We start from the raw sequence: 13,970 nt of genomic DNA, 5'->3' as shown, positions 1-13,970 counted from the left end.
CTCTGAAGTTTATACGAGTATCCCTTTCATAAGAGCCATTTACGCCCCAGGGCATAACTTAAAACGCCTGCCCCCGGGCCCTGGGTGTTTGTGTCGACAGCGGAGTGTTTGTTATCTAACTTTTGAACAATTTTTAACTTAATGGCTATCTCAAAATTGTTATCGGATGCATTCAGGAAAAAAGGGGCGTGGGGGGGTCTAGTTGCCCTCCAATCTTTTTGACTCTCAAAAACTGAACTAGAACTTTCAATTTCCAATCATTTTAGCCCTTTATGAAGTTTTTTATGTGTAATTCTTCCATAATAACTGTATATTCCCACAGAGCATAACTTAAAATGCCTGCATTAAGACCCTGGGGGGCTGTGTTGACCCCGAAATTTTCGTTAAATGTTATGTGAACTATTTTTTAAAAATGGCTAATTTAAAGTTCTTGCCAGATGGTCTTTAGGAAAAAAGGGCGTGGAGGGGGGGGGGCTAAGTACCCTCGAATCTCTTCTGACTCTATAAAAGGGAACTGGAACTTTCAACCAATCAAACGAGCCATTTTTGAAGTTTATAGGAGCATACCTTGCATGATAACCATATATGCCCCCCGGGGAATACCTTACAACGCCTTCCTTCGGGCCCTGAGGGGCTGTGTCGACCCCGGAGTTTTTGTTATATGGTCTTTGAGCTGTTTTTTTAAAAATGGCCATCTCAAAGTTCTTATCAGATGGGTTTGAGAAAAAAGGGCGTGGGGGGGGCTAGGTGCCCTCCAATCTCTTTTGAATCTTAAAAAGTAAGCTAGGACTTTCAATTTCCAATCAAATGAGCCCTCGTTGAAGTTTATACGAGCATCCCTTCCATAAGAACCATATATGCCCCCAGGGAAGAACTTAGAACGCCTGCCCCCGGGCCCGGGGGGGTTGTGTCAACACCGGAATTTTTGTTATATGATCTTTGAACTATTTTTAACAAAATAGCTATCTCAAAATTTTTATCGGATGCATTTGGGAAAAAAGAGCGTGGGGGGGGGGGCTGGTTACCCTCCAATATCTTTTGACGCTTAAAAAGTGAACTAGAACTTTCAATTTTCAATCAAATGAGCCCTCTCTAAAGTGTATAGGAGCATCCCTTCCATAAGAACCGTATATGCCCCCAGGGCATAACTTATAACCCTTGCCCTGAAGACCTTGGGGGGGGGGGGAGGGTCATGCTCAAAGATATAATTTCCAGAACTTTAAACTACGTTGAACAAAAGAGCTATCTGAAAATTTTGATTGGATGTGTTTGGGGAAATGGTGGGCGTGGAAGGGGTGTTTGTTGCCTTCCAATCACTTTTGACCCTTAAAAAAGGCACTAGAACTCTCGATTTCCAATCGAATGAGCCCCCTTTTAAGTTTTTAAGACGACCCCTTCCACATGAAGTGCCTCTGGGGAAAAAAAAATGATAATTGGTTACAGTTTCATATCTATGAAGTAAATTATTTGCAAGGGATCTTTCCTTTGTAAAACCATGTTGCACATCACAATGTAAACAATCTGTTGGATCCTATACCATTTTCTTCAAGGAAATTGGCAGTCTTTTTTATCAACTCATCTTTAGTCTCTGTGGTATACGAGAAGAAATTATGTTCGATTATTTTTTTTAAATGCTAATATTCTTACAAACTCAAGTTCTAGTCCCTTTTATTTTTGATAAAATTTCTCTATATAAGCTAATGCTTCTTGCATCATTTCCGTAATTACAAAATTGTCACCAGTATATAGTGCTATTATAGCGTGCTATAACTATTCCCCTTACCTTTCTTCGCGCTATAAACCTAAAAACTGGAAGAACTAAGATTTTCATCTCCATAATTATGCCAATTAGAATTTGAAGGAAAAGAATTAAAAAGTTGGTATATGCAAAGTTTTTTGGGGATAGTACAAAACCAAACACTGATCTATACATAGTAACCTATTTTATCCGAGTGTTGTAACGTTTTTGTTTCTCATTTTGAGACTATTCATCAGACATTTGCTATTCATTTGAAAAGTGTCGCAATTAGATGGAGTTTCAAATAGAAATCTCAGGATTTGCTGATGACTTGCCGAGGCAACTTTTTTTAGACTAAGTATAAGCCATTCTTTCTCTTATAAATTATGATCTTCGTGTATTAACCTTGTGGAAGCACTGTGGATTGATGCTCTGCTTGGCACTAGGGGCCTTGGATCCGATCCCTGCTGCATCAAGGCTGGGCGACAAGCTTGCTGCTTGTTCCTGTAAAAAAGACTTAGCAACTGAAACGTCGATTCGACGCCCTATCCGCCAGCAATGATTCTAGAGGAATTTCATCCTTTATCATGTCTTCCTGTACTGGCTAACCATCCATACACCTGAAGGCAAGGCAGTACCCAGGGGGGTTAGGAGGTTTGACCCCTCCCCCCCCCCCCGAAATGTTTGTCTGACTCGTAAAAACGTAATAGAAATGGATATAAACAAATTTTGTAGTCGTTTATGAGGTTTTTGTGTACCCCCCCCCCCTCGAAAAAACTTCCTTGCGTAAAACACCCCCCGAAAAAAAAAAATCTGGATACGACCCTGCCTGTAGTTATCTATTTGAGAAAAATAGTAGCATAAAGTCAACTATTTATGGGCACTTCAAAACTTTTTATATTAAAACAAACAAAACATGTAGTTTATTGCGATGAAAGAAAGCAATGATTTTATTATCTTGTTATTACTTTTTGTAAAACATATGTATTCCTTTTTATAGGTATTCAATAAAGAATTCGATGATCTTTCCCAAAGTCAGCGTGGATACAGCGTCCCAGATATGGAGTTGCGAGAAAGCTTAAAAAGAGACAACAAGGAAAAAGTTCTACCTCTCTACCAAGATTTCTATGATAAGTTAGTTTTTCAAATATTTAACGGTCACGCAAAGTGAGAGTTACTGACCTATGACAGTGCTTGCAAAACTTTCATGGCACGGCCCCACCCCCTAAAAAACCGCAGTCAAGGGTTTCGTTTAAAATTGGCTACTACCGTTATCAAATCGTCCTGAAAAGTTGACGGGTCCAGAAGAAGGGGGCTGTAACTCCTAGTTCGGTAAATACTGGTATTTTCTGTAGGCCATTTCAATGAAAAAAAGATATACTTTAGTCTGATGTTTGTCAACATCTTGAAGCTATTCATGTGCTTCAACTGATCAAATGAAAATAAATCTTTAAATTCAGATAGAGCTCAATTCCACACGAATTAAAACAAAGAGGAAATTATGTGACAGAATCAAAATACAAATTTTGTGTGTCCCCTCCCTTCCTTTTCCCATGTTCAAATTCAGCGGAACAATTTCCCAGGAAAACTAGAATTCGGTGTACTTTCAAACGAGAGCCACATCTGCTACAATTTCTTCTGTTTAATTAACTTTTTGTATTCAAGGATCTTTTTTTAATTATTATTGGACGCCGCAGCGCCTACATCTGTATCCAGTCCTTTTTTAAATCAACTGTATTGCTGGTTTAGAGTCAGAAAATACTAAAATATTATGAACTTCTTTTGCTGAGGAGAACCCCTTGCTAAGGTTTCTATCGATATTTCGAATTCCCAGTTTATCAAATAAAACTGACGCCCCAATTGAAAAGGCTGTAGGATTCTGAGTGATCAAGAAGAAAAGACTGTATAATTTTGGGGGACCAATATGGATTCCTTGTCCATCTCCATGGAGTGGCTCCTCATTATCTCCAAGACTCGTGGATCATCATCTTCCAAGAGCAATTAGGGACAATTTGTGAGTGGCTCTCGCAAAGCCGTATCCAGTGGGAGGGGGTTTGACCCCCATCCTGAAATGTTTGTCCGGCTCGTAAAAACGTAACAAAAATGAATATAAGCAAATTTGTATGCGTTTTAGAAGTTTTTTGTACCCCCCCCCCCCCAAAAAAAAAATCCTTTTGTAAGCCCCCCCCCCTCCCAAAAAAAATACTGGATACGGCTCTGGGTTCTAGTGCAAATAACGTACTTTAGCATAGAAAAGATGGAATATTATATAATAATATTCCTCGGTTTCTCCAACATTAGATAATTAGTGTTCACTTATCTCCTGCCTAAATGTACCTTTATAGAATTACACAACGCACATAGTCACTGACAGAACCGTCCCTAGGGTTAGTGGTGCCAGGTTAGAAATTAATTACAGCGCCGCCTCCCGACTCGAATATAAGCAATAAAGCCGAATCAAAGTGGCCGGACAATCCCCCAACCGCTGTGCCCCCTTTGGGGTGCCTTGGTCAGCTGACTCGGTTGCCCCCCCCCCCTCCTAGGAACAGCTCTGATCACAGGCATAAATTTCAATAGAGGGCCTACGGTTTATTTTCACTGTTTTTTGGTATATTCAACAGAAGGACAACGATTTTGATATCTTTCCATAGCTGAAATTCAGCTCTATCCATGCATCGAATTACATTTTTGAAATGTACTGTACATGGCTTTTTAGATTGAAAATACTTTGAGTATTGGTCGAAAATTTTTGAAAAAGGTATAATTATACTATTTTCTAAGCAAGTTTATACCTATATCCAAGAAAAAGTCTTAAGTAACATCGAAATTCTGCATCGATTAATGGATGGATCGAAGACTATTGAATTCAATATTATGAGTTTTTTTTATCTTTTCGGTGCAAGTTACAGCTACAGGCTTGTCGTGAAAATCGCTTATTAGGATTTCAATCAGTGTATTTTATGCTGTAAATAAAGCTCAAATGAGGATTTTTACTGCATTTCATTTTGTAGTCGAACTATTCGAGTTTTATACAAGAATGATCCCTCTGTTTACTAGAATCAGGCCTGTACTTGGGACACTTTTCTTTCTGAGCAAGTCGCTCCCTGAATTGCCCCAGTATTACTGCCATAATGGCCTAATACCTTCTATTTGTACTGGTCCTACTACTACTTACAACCCACAGCAGCACCAAGTCACCTAAGGCCAACACTGCTATCCATAGCTCCTCCTTCATCCCAATCTATTCAAAGCCTTCCTCTTTATACCCTCCCAAGAAGTTCCAATTAACCTTAAATATTCTCTTAGGAGATGCTCCAACCCATTTGGGGGTTGGAGCCCGCTTTCCGTTTGGCCCTAGTTGGGTGGCCGACAAGGACGATATTTGTAAATCTGTCATCCTTCATCCTCAGAAGGTGTCCAAGCCATCTCAGCCTTTCTTTCATTACAACCCTAGTAAAGCAGGATTGAACCACACTTTTTGTACAGCTTGCTGTTTTAAATGCCGTCAGTCACACGGGTACACAAAACAATCTGTAGACAATTTGTCTCGAAAACATCTTGCAAATCCTCCTCCATCTTCCGGAACGCCCACGCTTCAGAACCATGCTTGACTGCTATTATCACTGTAGCTTTCAATATTTTAATCTTGATTCGGTGACTTATCTTGCTATTCTTCCAAGCTTTTTTCAATTGTAAAAAAGCATCCTGGGCCTTGACTATTCTACTTTTAACATCTTCACTGCAACCATTGTCTTTACTGACAATACTACCTAGGTAAGTGAAGCTGTCCTCTTGATCGGTTACCTCGTTATCCAACGTCACATTTTTCACCTTCACCTATTTCCAATCTCAGTGAATTAGTCTTCTTAACATTGATTTTCGAACTTATTCTTGTACCCTTAAATCTCAAAGCCTCCAGAAATTTATTGATTTTGCCAACACTTTCATCTAGGATGCTCAAATCATCAGCATAATCTAGGTCTAGAAGAGTTTTACTTCCCAATTTGATTCCTTGTTCTCCCATAGTCTTTGTTGTGCTCCTTAGGACAAACTCCGTCAAAATAAGCCATAAAAATTGGGATGGAACGCAACCTTGTGTAACTCCTGATTCAATACGAAACCAGCTACTAAACTAAAAAAAATCACCCCATTTTGGGGCTTGAAATCATTCTCAAATTCCTTTTTTTTTCTATTATATAATTGCAATTTAAGCCAATATAAATTAATAGAGGGAGGAAATTCCTCGATTATTCTTAACATACTCTTATTACGTAGCGGTAGAAACACGTTAATCATCTTCTTAGGCGGTAGGTCTTTCTGCTTATCCTTCAAGGTTAAAACAAATCTATTCTTTTCAGTTACTCAACTGTTTCATTTACCAAGAACGTCGAGAAATACATTCGATATAGTCCAGCCCAAGTGTCGTCTCAAATTGATACGTTTTTTGACGTAACTGCCTGATCTTTTGGTATTGGCACAGCTTCCTGGCGTAAAGAAGTGTATTTTTCTGCTATTATCTATAATTCTTCTGTTTTTCATTACTATTCTCTTCCCCTTTGCTTCAAGAGTACATCGGTTATAGTTTTGTTTTTATTTTTTATCACGTTGTAAACTAGAATTTCTTGTTTGTCAAATGCAATCCTTTAGTTGGATATTAATGTAGATTATTAGTTGTTAGTAGTGGAAAAATAGCAGTTAATGCTGGGGCCTTACTAAAACAAATAAGAAAGAAAGAAAAAGAGTAGTAAGAAAAGAAAATAAGAAAAGAATGGAAAAGAGAGCATAACAGGAAAGACGCCTAAAAACAAATACAAAGAATTAAGCACGAATTTATGGAGATGATGGCTTGGTCAAAAGTAATGGGCTTCTGTCTGATATATTGTACAAGCCTTTACATATATCTCGACATCTATCCCCGACTAAAAATACCTCATAGAAATTTACAGCTTTTGTAATTAGGCTGTCTAAAAAATAAGCTTTTTTCGAAAAGTTTTTCTATCCGGATGTTTTCCCATTCACTTTGTTCCAGAATGAAAGAAACTTAGTTCCCCCAAGTCAATGGGTGCTTAAAGCGACAAGGTTGCCTCTCCAAGGTGACCTCTGAAGAGCGTATAGACAGTCTGTTCTCCAAAAATGTTCTCACCAGTGTTGTCTCCTTCTCTTGGCTTTGGAAATCCCCCATCCTAGGTCTCGAAAAGTAACTTTCTATATCTTCATTGAGAAAAAAAAAGAATAGAAAAAATTCTTGCCCAACTGCATTTTCGTGAATCAGCGCTACTACTCAGAACCAAACTAAAAAAAAAAAAAGGAAAAATGTCAGTAATGAAATCCAATTTACTAGATTTCTGGTATTAACAAGCTACTATCCCAAGTTTAAATGTCTTTGGGTCTCGAAATTTTGCAAACTATTGCCCCGATTTTATATCCAAGACAGCCCCAACCAGGGTACTGAAGACCCGATTCTACCGAGAACCAATTTGTGATTGATGGGTTTTTTTTTTTTGCAATGAAGGTAAGTAAGGATGTTTCTTACTTTTATGCTTGTTAGGTGGACATATAAAAATCTTTGCTTCGAACCCGGTATATATCTCGGCCTTGGAGCTAAAAAGTCCCATCCCCTTCCTGCTTAATCCAAATATCTGGGTGGACTCAATGCAGAGCGTAAAGGGAATATAGATCGACTGATGATGAATTCGATTGTACTTGTTCTTCCAGGCAGAAAAGCATAACAAATGCATTTGATGAATGGACTTTCAACTAAGCAGCAGTTGAATGGTTTCAAAGTAAGGGGTCGGTACCGTTTCAGTTTCTATTTTTGCATATATAACGGTTTTTGTTCTGTTTTTGGAGAGAAATAGAAAAAGTAGTAAATAAGATAGCTTTTTGTAAAAACGATTTCTGTTGTTATTCTGTTTTCTTCTATACCATTTGTGTCGATAATGTTTCTCTTGAAACCTTTTTCCTTCAAATCCCGTTTTTTCTTCAGACAACCTAAACCAAATACTGTTAACAAGAGGTCATGATGGCTGCTGCCTTAACTCAGCATGGTGAGCGCATCCTTTGAAGTTACTCCAACTCAAGTTTCCTTGTAGAAACAAAAGTGATGTAAGAAATTGACTGAAGTTATTGAGCAGCAGCAGCTGAAGCTGAGAAAATTGTGTAGCAGAGCCATTTTCAGCAAAAGCTCCCTGTCTTAATATTTGAAATACGGGATAAAAAGTAATAAAATAGGTGTCGATAAGGTAAAAACAAATAAAAAAAGTAAAAGCTTAGAACAAAAAAGCAACAAATAAAATACTGAATCAAAAGAGCTTTTGGTTAATAAGATTCGTAAGTTTTTTCCGGTACTTATGTATTATACCGCCAACACTCAAGAAGTGAAGTTAGGTTAGAAGTGAAGTTAGACTACCACAAGGTACTATAAAGTACCTTGTGGCAGCTGAAGCTGAGAAAGTTGTGTAGCAGAGCCATTTTCAGCAAAAGCTCCCTGTCTTAATATTTGAAAAACCAGGAGAAAAAACTCTCAGTTTTAAACTTTCAGGAGGTCTTATTCATCCTTCAGCTCGTACTTTTACAAAACTCCTAATTACAGCAATGACCAGGAAGGTCAAGCAGCTTAAAGAGAAACTCTAGAAAGCCTAGTAATTCAATTAAACATAGACTGCTGGTTTTTACGAACAAGATGTGGCTTTGTAGCTATTGGAGCTAATTACTTTATGGAAAGCAGCAACGGCAAGCTCAGTTTAGGGCTTGAAATCCTTAACTTGAAGAGACTAAAAGTTTGTCACACTAGTACCAACACTACTTACATATGTAGTAGTCCCTTAAGGTTCAGAATCCTCCAAAAAGTCTACTTTATAATTACTTAGGAGCTAATATAGTAAGTCTCTCATAGTACGGTGACATTACGCTAAGTTATTGTTTTTTATAAGACCTTCATGCAGGGATGATTTATGTCCTTGAACTTCAGGAATGTAGGAACATTGCAGATTGAACACACCAACATAAATGATTCAGGATCCAGCACAAAATCTAGGTATAACATACTGTCTAACAAGATGAATTTCCTGAGCTTGTCGTAAAATACAATTACATTGAATATAGCGGATGTACTGAGTGCAGTATTGATGATAGTTGCTCGGACGCAAATTATCTAGATCTTGAGGGTGACAATGAGATCTTAGACAAAGAAAATTCTTGTGGGAAATATTGACACACGGAGCAACATTAGTAAAAAAAAGAAAGCTGCTTAAAATCCTGAAAGTATTTTTCAAATCACACGACTTTCTTGGAGCTGTCTTTAATACATATACTTTTAGTCAATCCGTTATAAAGGACATCAGTGCTCGATGGAAAATCACTTTTACCACGATGGAAATGCCTTGCGTCCTAAGAGGTTTTGCGTGACTTGTCCAGCCGAAACCTTCGTGACGATAAAATTAGAGAGCTTGAACTTCACGCAAGTGAATGGTCTATCTTGGAAACTACCATCCAGTGCCTCTCATGCTTTATTTTTATTACATTTTTCCCCAGCCACTGCACATACAAAGAGTGGTCATTAGAGACTTTGGAGAGGAGTTATTTAATTGTTAATCCCCTTTATAAGATTTATAATTCATTATAGGATGACGATCTTCCCTCTTGTGGAATTTTCGCCCCGAGACACCCCTGCAACTCCTCCAGGAATGGGTTCAAAATTTCTAAATAGCCGTGTGTATCAAAATAGTTGAAAAGGTCATAGAAAAAGCATCAAAAATTATGCAGATTGCCCACTATTTACAGATATATTTTTTGGAAAAAATACGGACATGTTTGATCTTATCCACATCACTGATTTGAAACTTTCAGGATTTTTTCTTGGGGCAAAGGGACTAAACTTTTTGCTGGGATGGGTTGGTTGCTAGGACCCAGAAATGGGCCAAGGTGGCACTAATTTAAAAAAGAGAGCCCCCCCTCCCAGAAAATAGCACCCGAAAAATTGGTCAGTAAACTTTTTTTCATTCCCCTTGAAACTTATATCCTTCAGTCCTTAGGCTAAGGGACTCCAGTGCATAAGAGAAAAAATGTTGCCTACCCCAAGGACAGGGTGAAAAGAGGCCACAAAGCTCTTTTTCTTTTAAGCACCTTGAAATTTACATACTTTTTGCACTCGACAAAGGGAAATTTAATGACATAAAAATCACGTTTAGGGCACAGCCCCTCAAAAATAGACCAACACTTTTTTTTGCTTGCAACTTATATGAAAGGCCAAGAGATCAATGCCAAAAAAAAATAAAATAAACCGAAAAATAGGAAAAAATGGGCCAAAAAATTTTTTTGTACCTGATACATGTAAAGCTTACGGGCATTAATTTTCTGGCCTAGAAGAACACAGTGTACACAAAATTTTTGACTAGGATTGCAGGCCCTCAAAACGTGCAGCCGAGAAAGACCATAAAACTTTTTTTCGATCAACTTGAAGCTTGTGTCCTTAAATCCTTCGGCCAAGGAGACCCCAATGCGCAAGAAATCTTAGGAAAAAGACACTGGTCCTCCAAAAACAAGGTTCAGAAAAGGGCAAATAATTTTTGTACTGAATGTCTATAAACTTACACTCGTAAGCTCCTCCGCCAAGGGGAATTATGTACAAAAAATCGTACCAGAAAAAGGCCAAGAAGCTTTTATTTTCGATCAGCTCGAAATTTATATTAGTTTCCACTTTTATAAGTTACCCATACTCTTTTGGATATAGCCGAGGTTTTTTACTAAGTCAGGCTGGTGTACAGGATCGTATACTATTGTACTGTCAGGAAATCAACTCGGAAATGTCCCAGCACAACCAACGGCACTGGATGCGAACCTCTTCTTTTCTCAGATTCAAATTTAAAGTAAAACGAAGTTGCTATGAATGAATAAATTAAAAAAAAACGGAAATTAGATAAATAATGAAGTCAAACTCAAAACAGACAGAAATTATCAAAAATAAAAGTTAGGGTTAAACCATGTAAGAGAGGCATTTGCACTTTACTTAGGAAACAATATATGAAAAAAAAATCCTGGCTCATCATCGCATTACAAAATCAAAGGAAGTGTTAGAAAAAAGGAATCCTGGAAGTTTTATTGAATTGATTTCGTAATGACCTGGGATTTTTTTTTATATATATTCAGGCTAACAAAATTAGATTGATTGTTAGAAATATGATATGGATTAAATTATCACCAATAACTTGTTTCTCATAAACCCATTCCTTTCGTAGGTATAGAAAATCAACTGAAGTCAATTGAACAGATTGCTTCAAAAATCTTTGTTTATGCATCAATTTCCAATATTTTGAAGTCAGTCGAGTATAATGCAAAATTTCGACAAAAAATATCCTTTAAAAATAATCAAACTAAGTTGAAAGTCACGATTGTAATTATTCTAAGGAATATTTATTTCTTTCCAGTAGCTTCTATTAGTATTTTCTTCTCTTTTGTTGGTGTTTGGATAAACAAAAAGACACTGTTTCAAATAAACATAGTCTTTGGCAAAGCACAAATGATACTCTATATCTTAGAGGGTTCAAGTGGCAGTAGCCTTGCTTTTATTTGTGATAATTTCTGTTTGTTTTAAGCTACACTTGAATATTCATTCTGATTTCTGTTTGTTTTAGGCTTGTTTATTCATTATCGTGATTTCTGTTCTTTAAGTTCGAATTATTATATGAAATTTTTCTGTTCGTTTGAATATTGGTCTTTATTTTTTTTAGAACTTCTTTACCTGGAAACATTTTTTTGAATTAACATCAAGAAATGCTTACCTTACTCTCATATTCCTACCTACAGTACGAGTAATAAGCGCGAAGTGTCTGTTGCAACAACTGCTTATAAGTAAAAGTAGTTTTTTTTGTTTAAAAAACGGAAAAAAGGAAAGAAATTCCTGTTTTCTTTTCATTGTTTTTATTTTATCCAAAAACAGAAACGGTTCCAAACGCTAATTCGTAGCTAAAATTAATTAATTACTTTAAAAGGAATGGCAAAGAAAATGTTGGGAAGAGGCATTGACGGTTTTCATCTTTAAAGTACCAATCAGGAATCAGGTTTTTTTTTTACTTGTTAGAGTAAATTCTCTATAGAGTTAATCGCATGTTTTCTTAAAGAAATAATATTTAATGGCTGTGGAACAAAAAGAAATATACAGCGTAATGAATCCGGTTTGACATCTTTAACTGCAGTATTAATGCAATATATAGTGATTGGAATCAAGAAATTTTTATTTTCAAAGTAGAAAAAATACAAACTACGTCTGATACAAAATTAAATTTTCTCACAAAATTCACTAAATCCATTCATGCCTATTTCCAAACAAAATACACTCTTCTTTCTTTCCAAGAAATTTATTAATTTGGAGAAGGGAATGTATTTTCTAAGACATACTCCGTGACCTACGATAATTAACTTGTGCTTTGCTCTTGTCACCGCTACATTCAGTCGACGTTCATCTTGCAAGATCTGGCTCTCCTGAAAAAAAGTTGTTAAAGTTCATACTTAAGATATCACAGTTCACGTTCATATTAGGATATATGGATGCCTCAAAGAAGTCAGAAAACTCAAGTGAGTTGGCACTCTAACGGGACTCATACTGGAATTTAGACAAGCAATAAACAAAATAATCCAACGTTGATTGAACTAATTAAATATTTTGGCTTTAAATCTAAAAGCCGTTTTCAGCAATATAAATGAGTAAAACAAATATATATTTAAACTTACGATAAAACTAGGGATGCATATATACTTATATACTTATGCATTATACCAAACGCAGTCGAGAAATTAGCTGAATGTAAGATCTAAGTAAGCCGGTTTCATAGCCACAAAGACAAATGAAGGGTGACATAATGCATTGGACTTGTATAATTTGGGCCGTATATTTGCACATTAGAGGGAGGGGGCAAGGTTAGGTTACGTTACTTTACTCTCCTCCTAATTTGTAAATAATTAGCCTAAATTATATTATTCTATAGACTAAAGTATTATATTTTCTTCATGTTTTGGTATATTTCACTATGATAACCAAATTTCACTTCTTGAGTGGGTTTGGTACAATACATTAGCACCAAAACTGAAAAACTAAAACCAATAGTAAAAAAAATGCCAAATAGCACCAAAAAAGAAAATAACTTTGTTGACAAACGGGAATCTAGGCAAAAATCTTTGAAGTTTAATGTACATGACATCCAGATGCTCGCTTGGCAAGGACCCAAAAATTGAACGCAGTGTCCATTGTTCACATATGGGCTATGTTTTAGAAACAGGGACGGAGACGCGTATGAAGAAAAGTTTAAAAATTAAGTAGCAAAATTCAATATCAATCACTAATATAGAAACCATTTTAATAAAAGTATAGCTCAGAGAGAAAAACGTAAAAAATTGGTATCAAAATGGAGTAAATGTACAAAGACGAAGGAATTTTTTAAACAAAATACTTCTTATGAAGAAAACCTTAACAATTATTCGATCCAGGTAAACGTTTTTGCTCTGTAAGCCCCTACGAGACTTAGATTACATTCACGTTAGTAGCAAGCCAAATTAGAAGTTGCCAGGTTATCAAAATAGGGTATGTGTAAAACCTCAGGAATGACTTGGCGATCGAATTACAATCTAAACACAGTCTTAGACCAGAATTTTGTCATAAGAAAATTGGCAGGTGAGGAGGCTAAAAATGTTCTGTCTCCAAGCCACCTAAACAATTTGGCATAGTAAGCCCCTATGCAACTTTCAATTTAATCACGGCCCAGTTTTCAGGTAAATCAAAAGACATTTGAAGTTTGAATCACAATATGATCTTATTTCGGCTCATTTCACGGACATAGCCCTTTACTTTTTTTTTAGTTCCTTTTTAATTAAATAAACATAAAGCACCACCGGTTTTTGAAGACTATAGTTTTGGAGGAGTTAAAAAAAATATATGGAAAAAATGTGGCTTGAGGGGGAAAAGTGCACAAGATTTAATGGGAAACTGAAAAGTTGACCTTAAAAAATGAAAGTGAATTGAAATTTTTTGAATTGCATGATTGTTTTTTCTCATTATCTATGTATTTATTTTATTCAATACAGGAGAAAGCCATAGGTCATTATTGGTCACTATACAGATAACAGATCAGATAGCAACATTAGTGGATAGCATTTTCTTGATAAAGGGATGGGTAATTAAGTGTCTGCTCATGTTTCATTTCTTCTTTCTGGAGTTGTGCATTAAAGGAAGAAAATAACA

General features: G+C 36.4%; 2 protein-coding genes across 5 annotated transcripts in view; one reads left to right on the top strand and one right to left on the bottom strand.

Annotated features, from left to right (window-relative positions):
• Exo70 (exocyst complex component 7) overlaps nt 1–6,390 on the top strand; it is a 61,484-nt gene extending 55,094 nt beyond the window's left edge. For all 4 annotated transcript variants that reach the window (XM_089086586.1, XM_089086588.1, XM_089086584.1 and 1 more), the window contains exons 11-12: nt 2,739–2,872; nt 6,097–6,390. In XM_089086586.1, the coding sequence (XP_088942712.1) occupies nt 2,739–2,872; nt 6,097–6,199 (237 nt within the window). In that variant the 3' untranslated portion in view covers nt 6,200–6,390. The remainder of the gene's footprint in view (nt 1–2,738; nt 2,873–6,096) is intronic.
• Nucleotides 6,391–11,958: 5,568 nt separating this feature from the next.
• Nucleotides 11,959–13,970, bottom strand: part of Dna2 (DNA replication helicase/nuclease 2) — a 114,171-nt gene continuing 112,159 nt past the window's right edge. The window contains exon 20 of the mRNA XM_089086583.1: nt 11,959–12,217. Within this exon, the coding sequence (XP_088942709.1) occupies nt 12,014–12,217 (204 nt within the window). The 3' untranslated portion in view covers nt 11,959–12,013. The remainder of the gene's footprint in view (nt 12,218–13,970) is intronic.

The sequence above is a fragment of the Artemia sp. Qi Xiang Cuo genome, chromosome 3 (assembly GCF_049724085.1).
Source record: "Artemia sp. Qi Xiang Cuo chromosome 3, ASM4972408v1, whole genome shotgun sequence".
Classification (NCBI taxonomy): domain Eukaryota; kingdom Metazoa; phylum Arthropoda; class Branchiopoda; order Anostraca; family Artemiidae; genus Artemia; species Artemia sp. Qi Xiang Cuo.
This window is presented reverse-complemented; position numbering and strand designations above follow the sequence as displayed.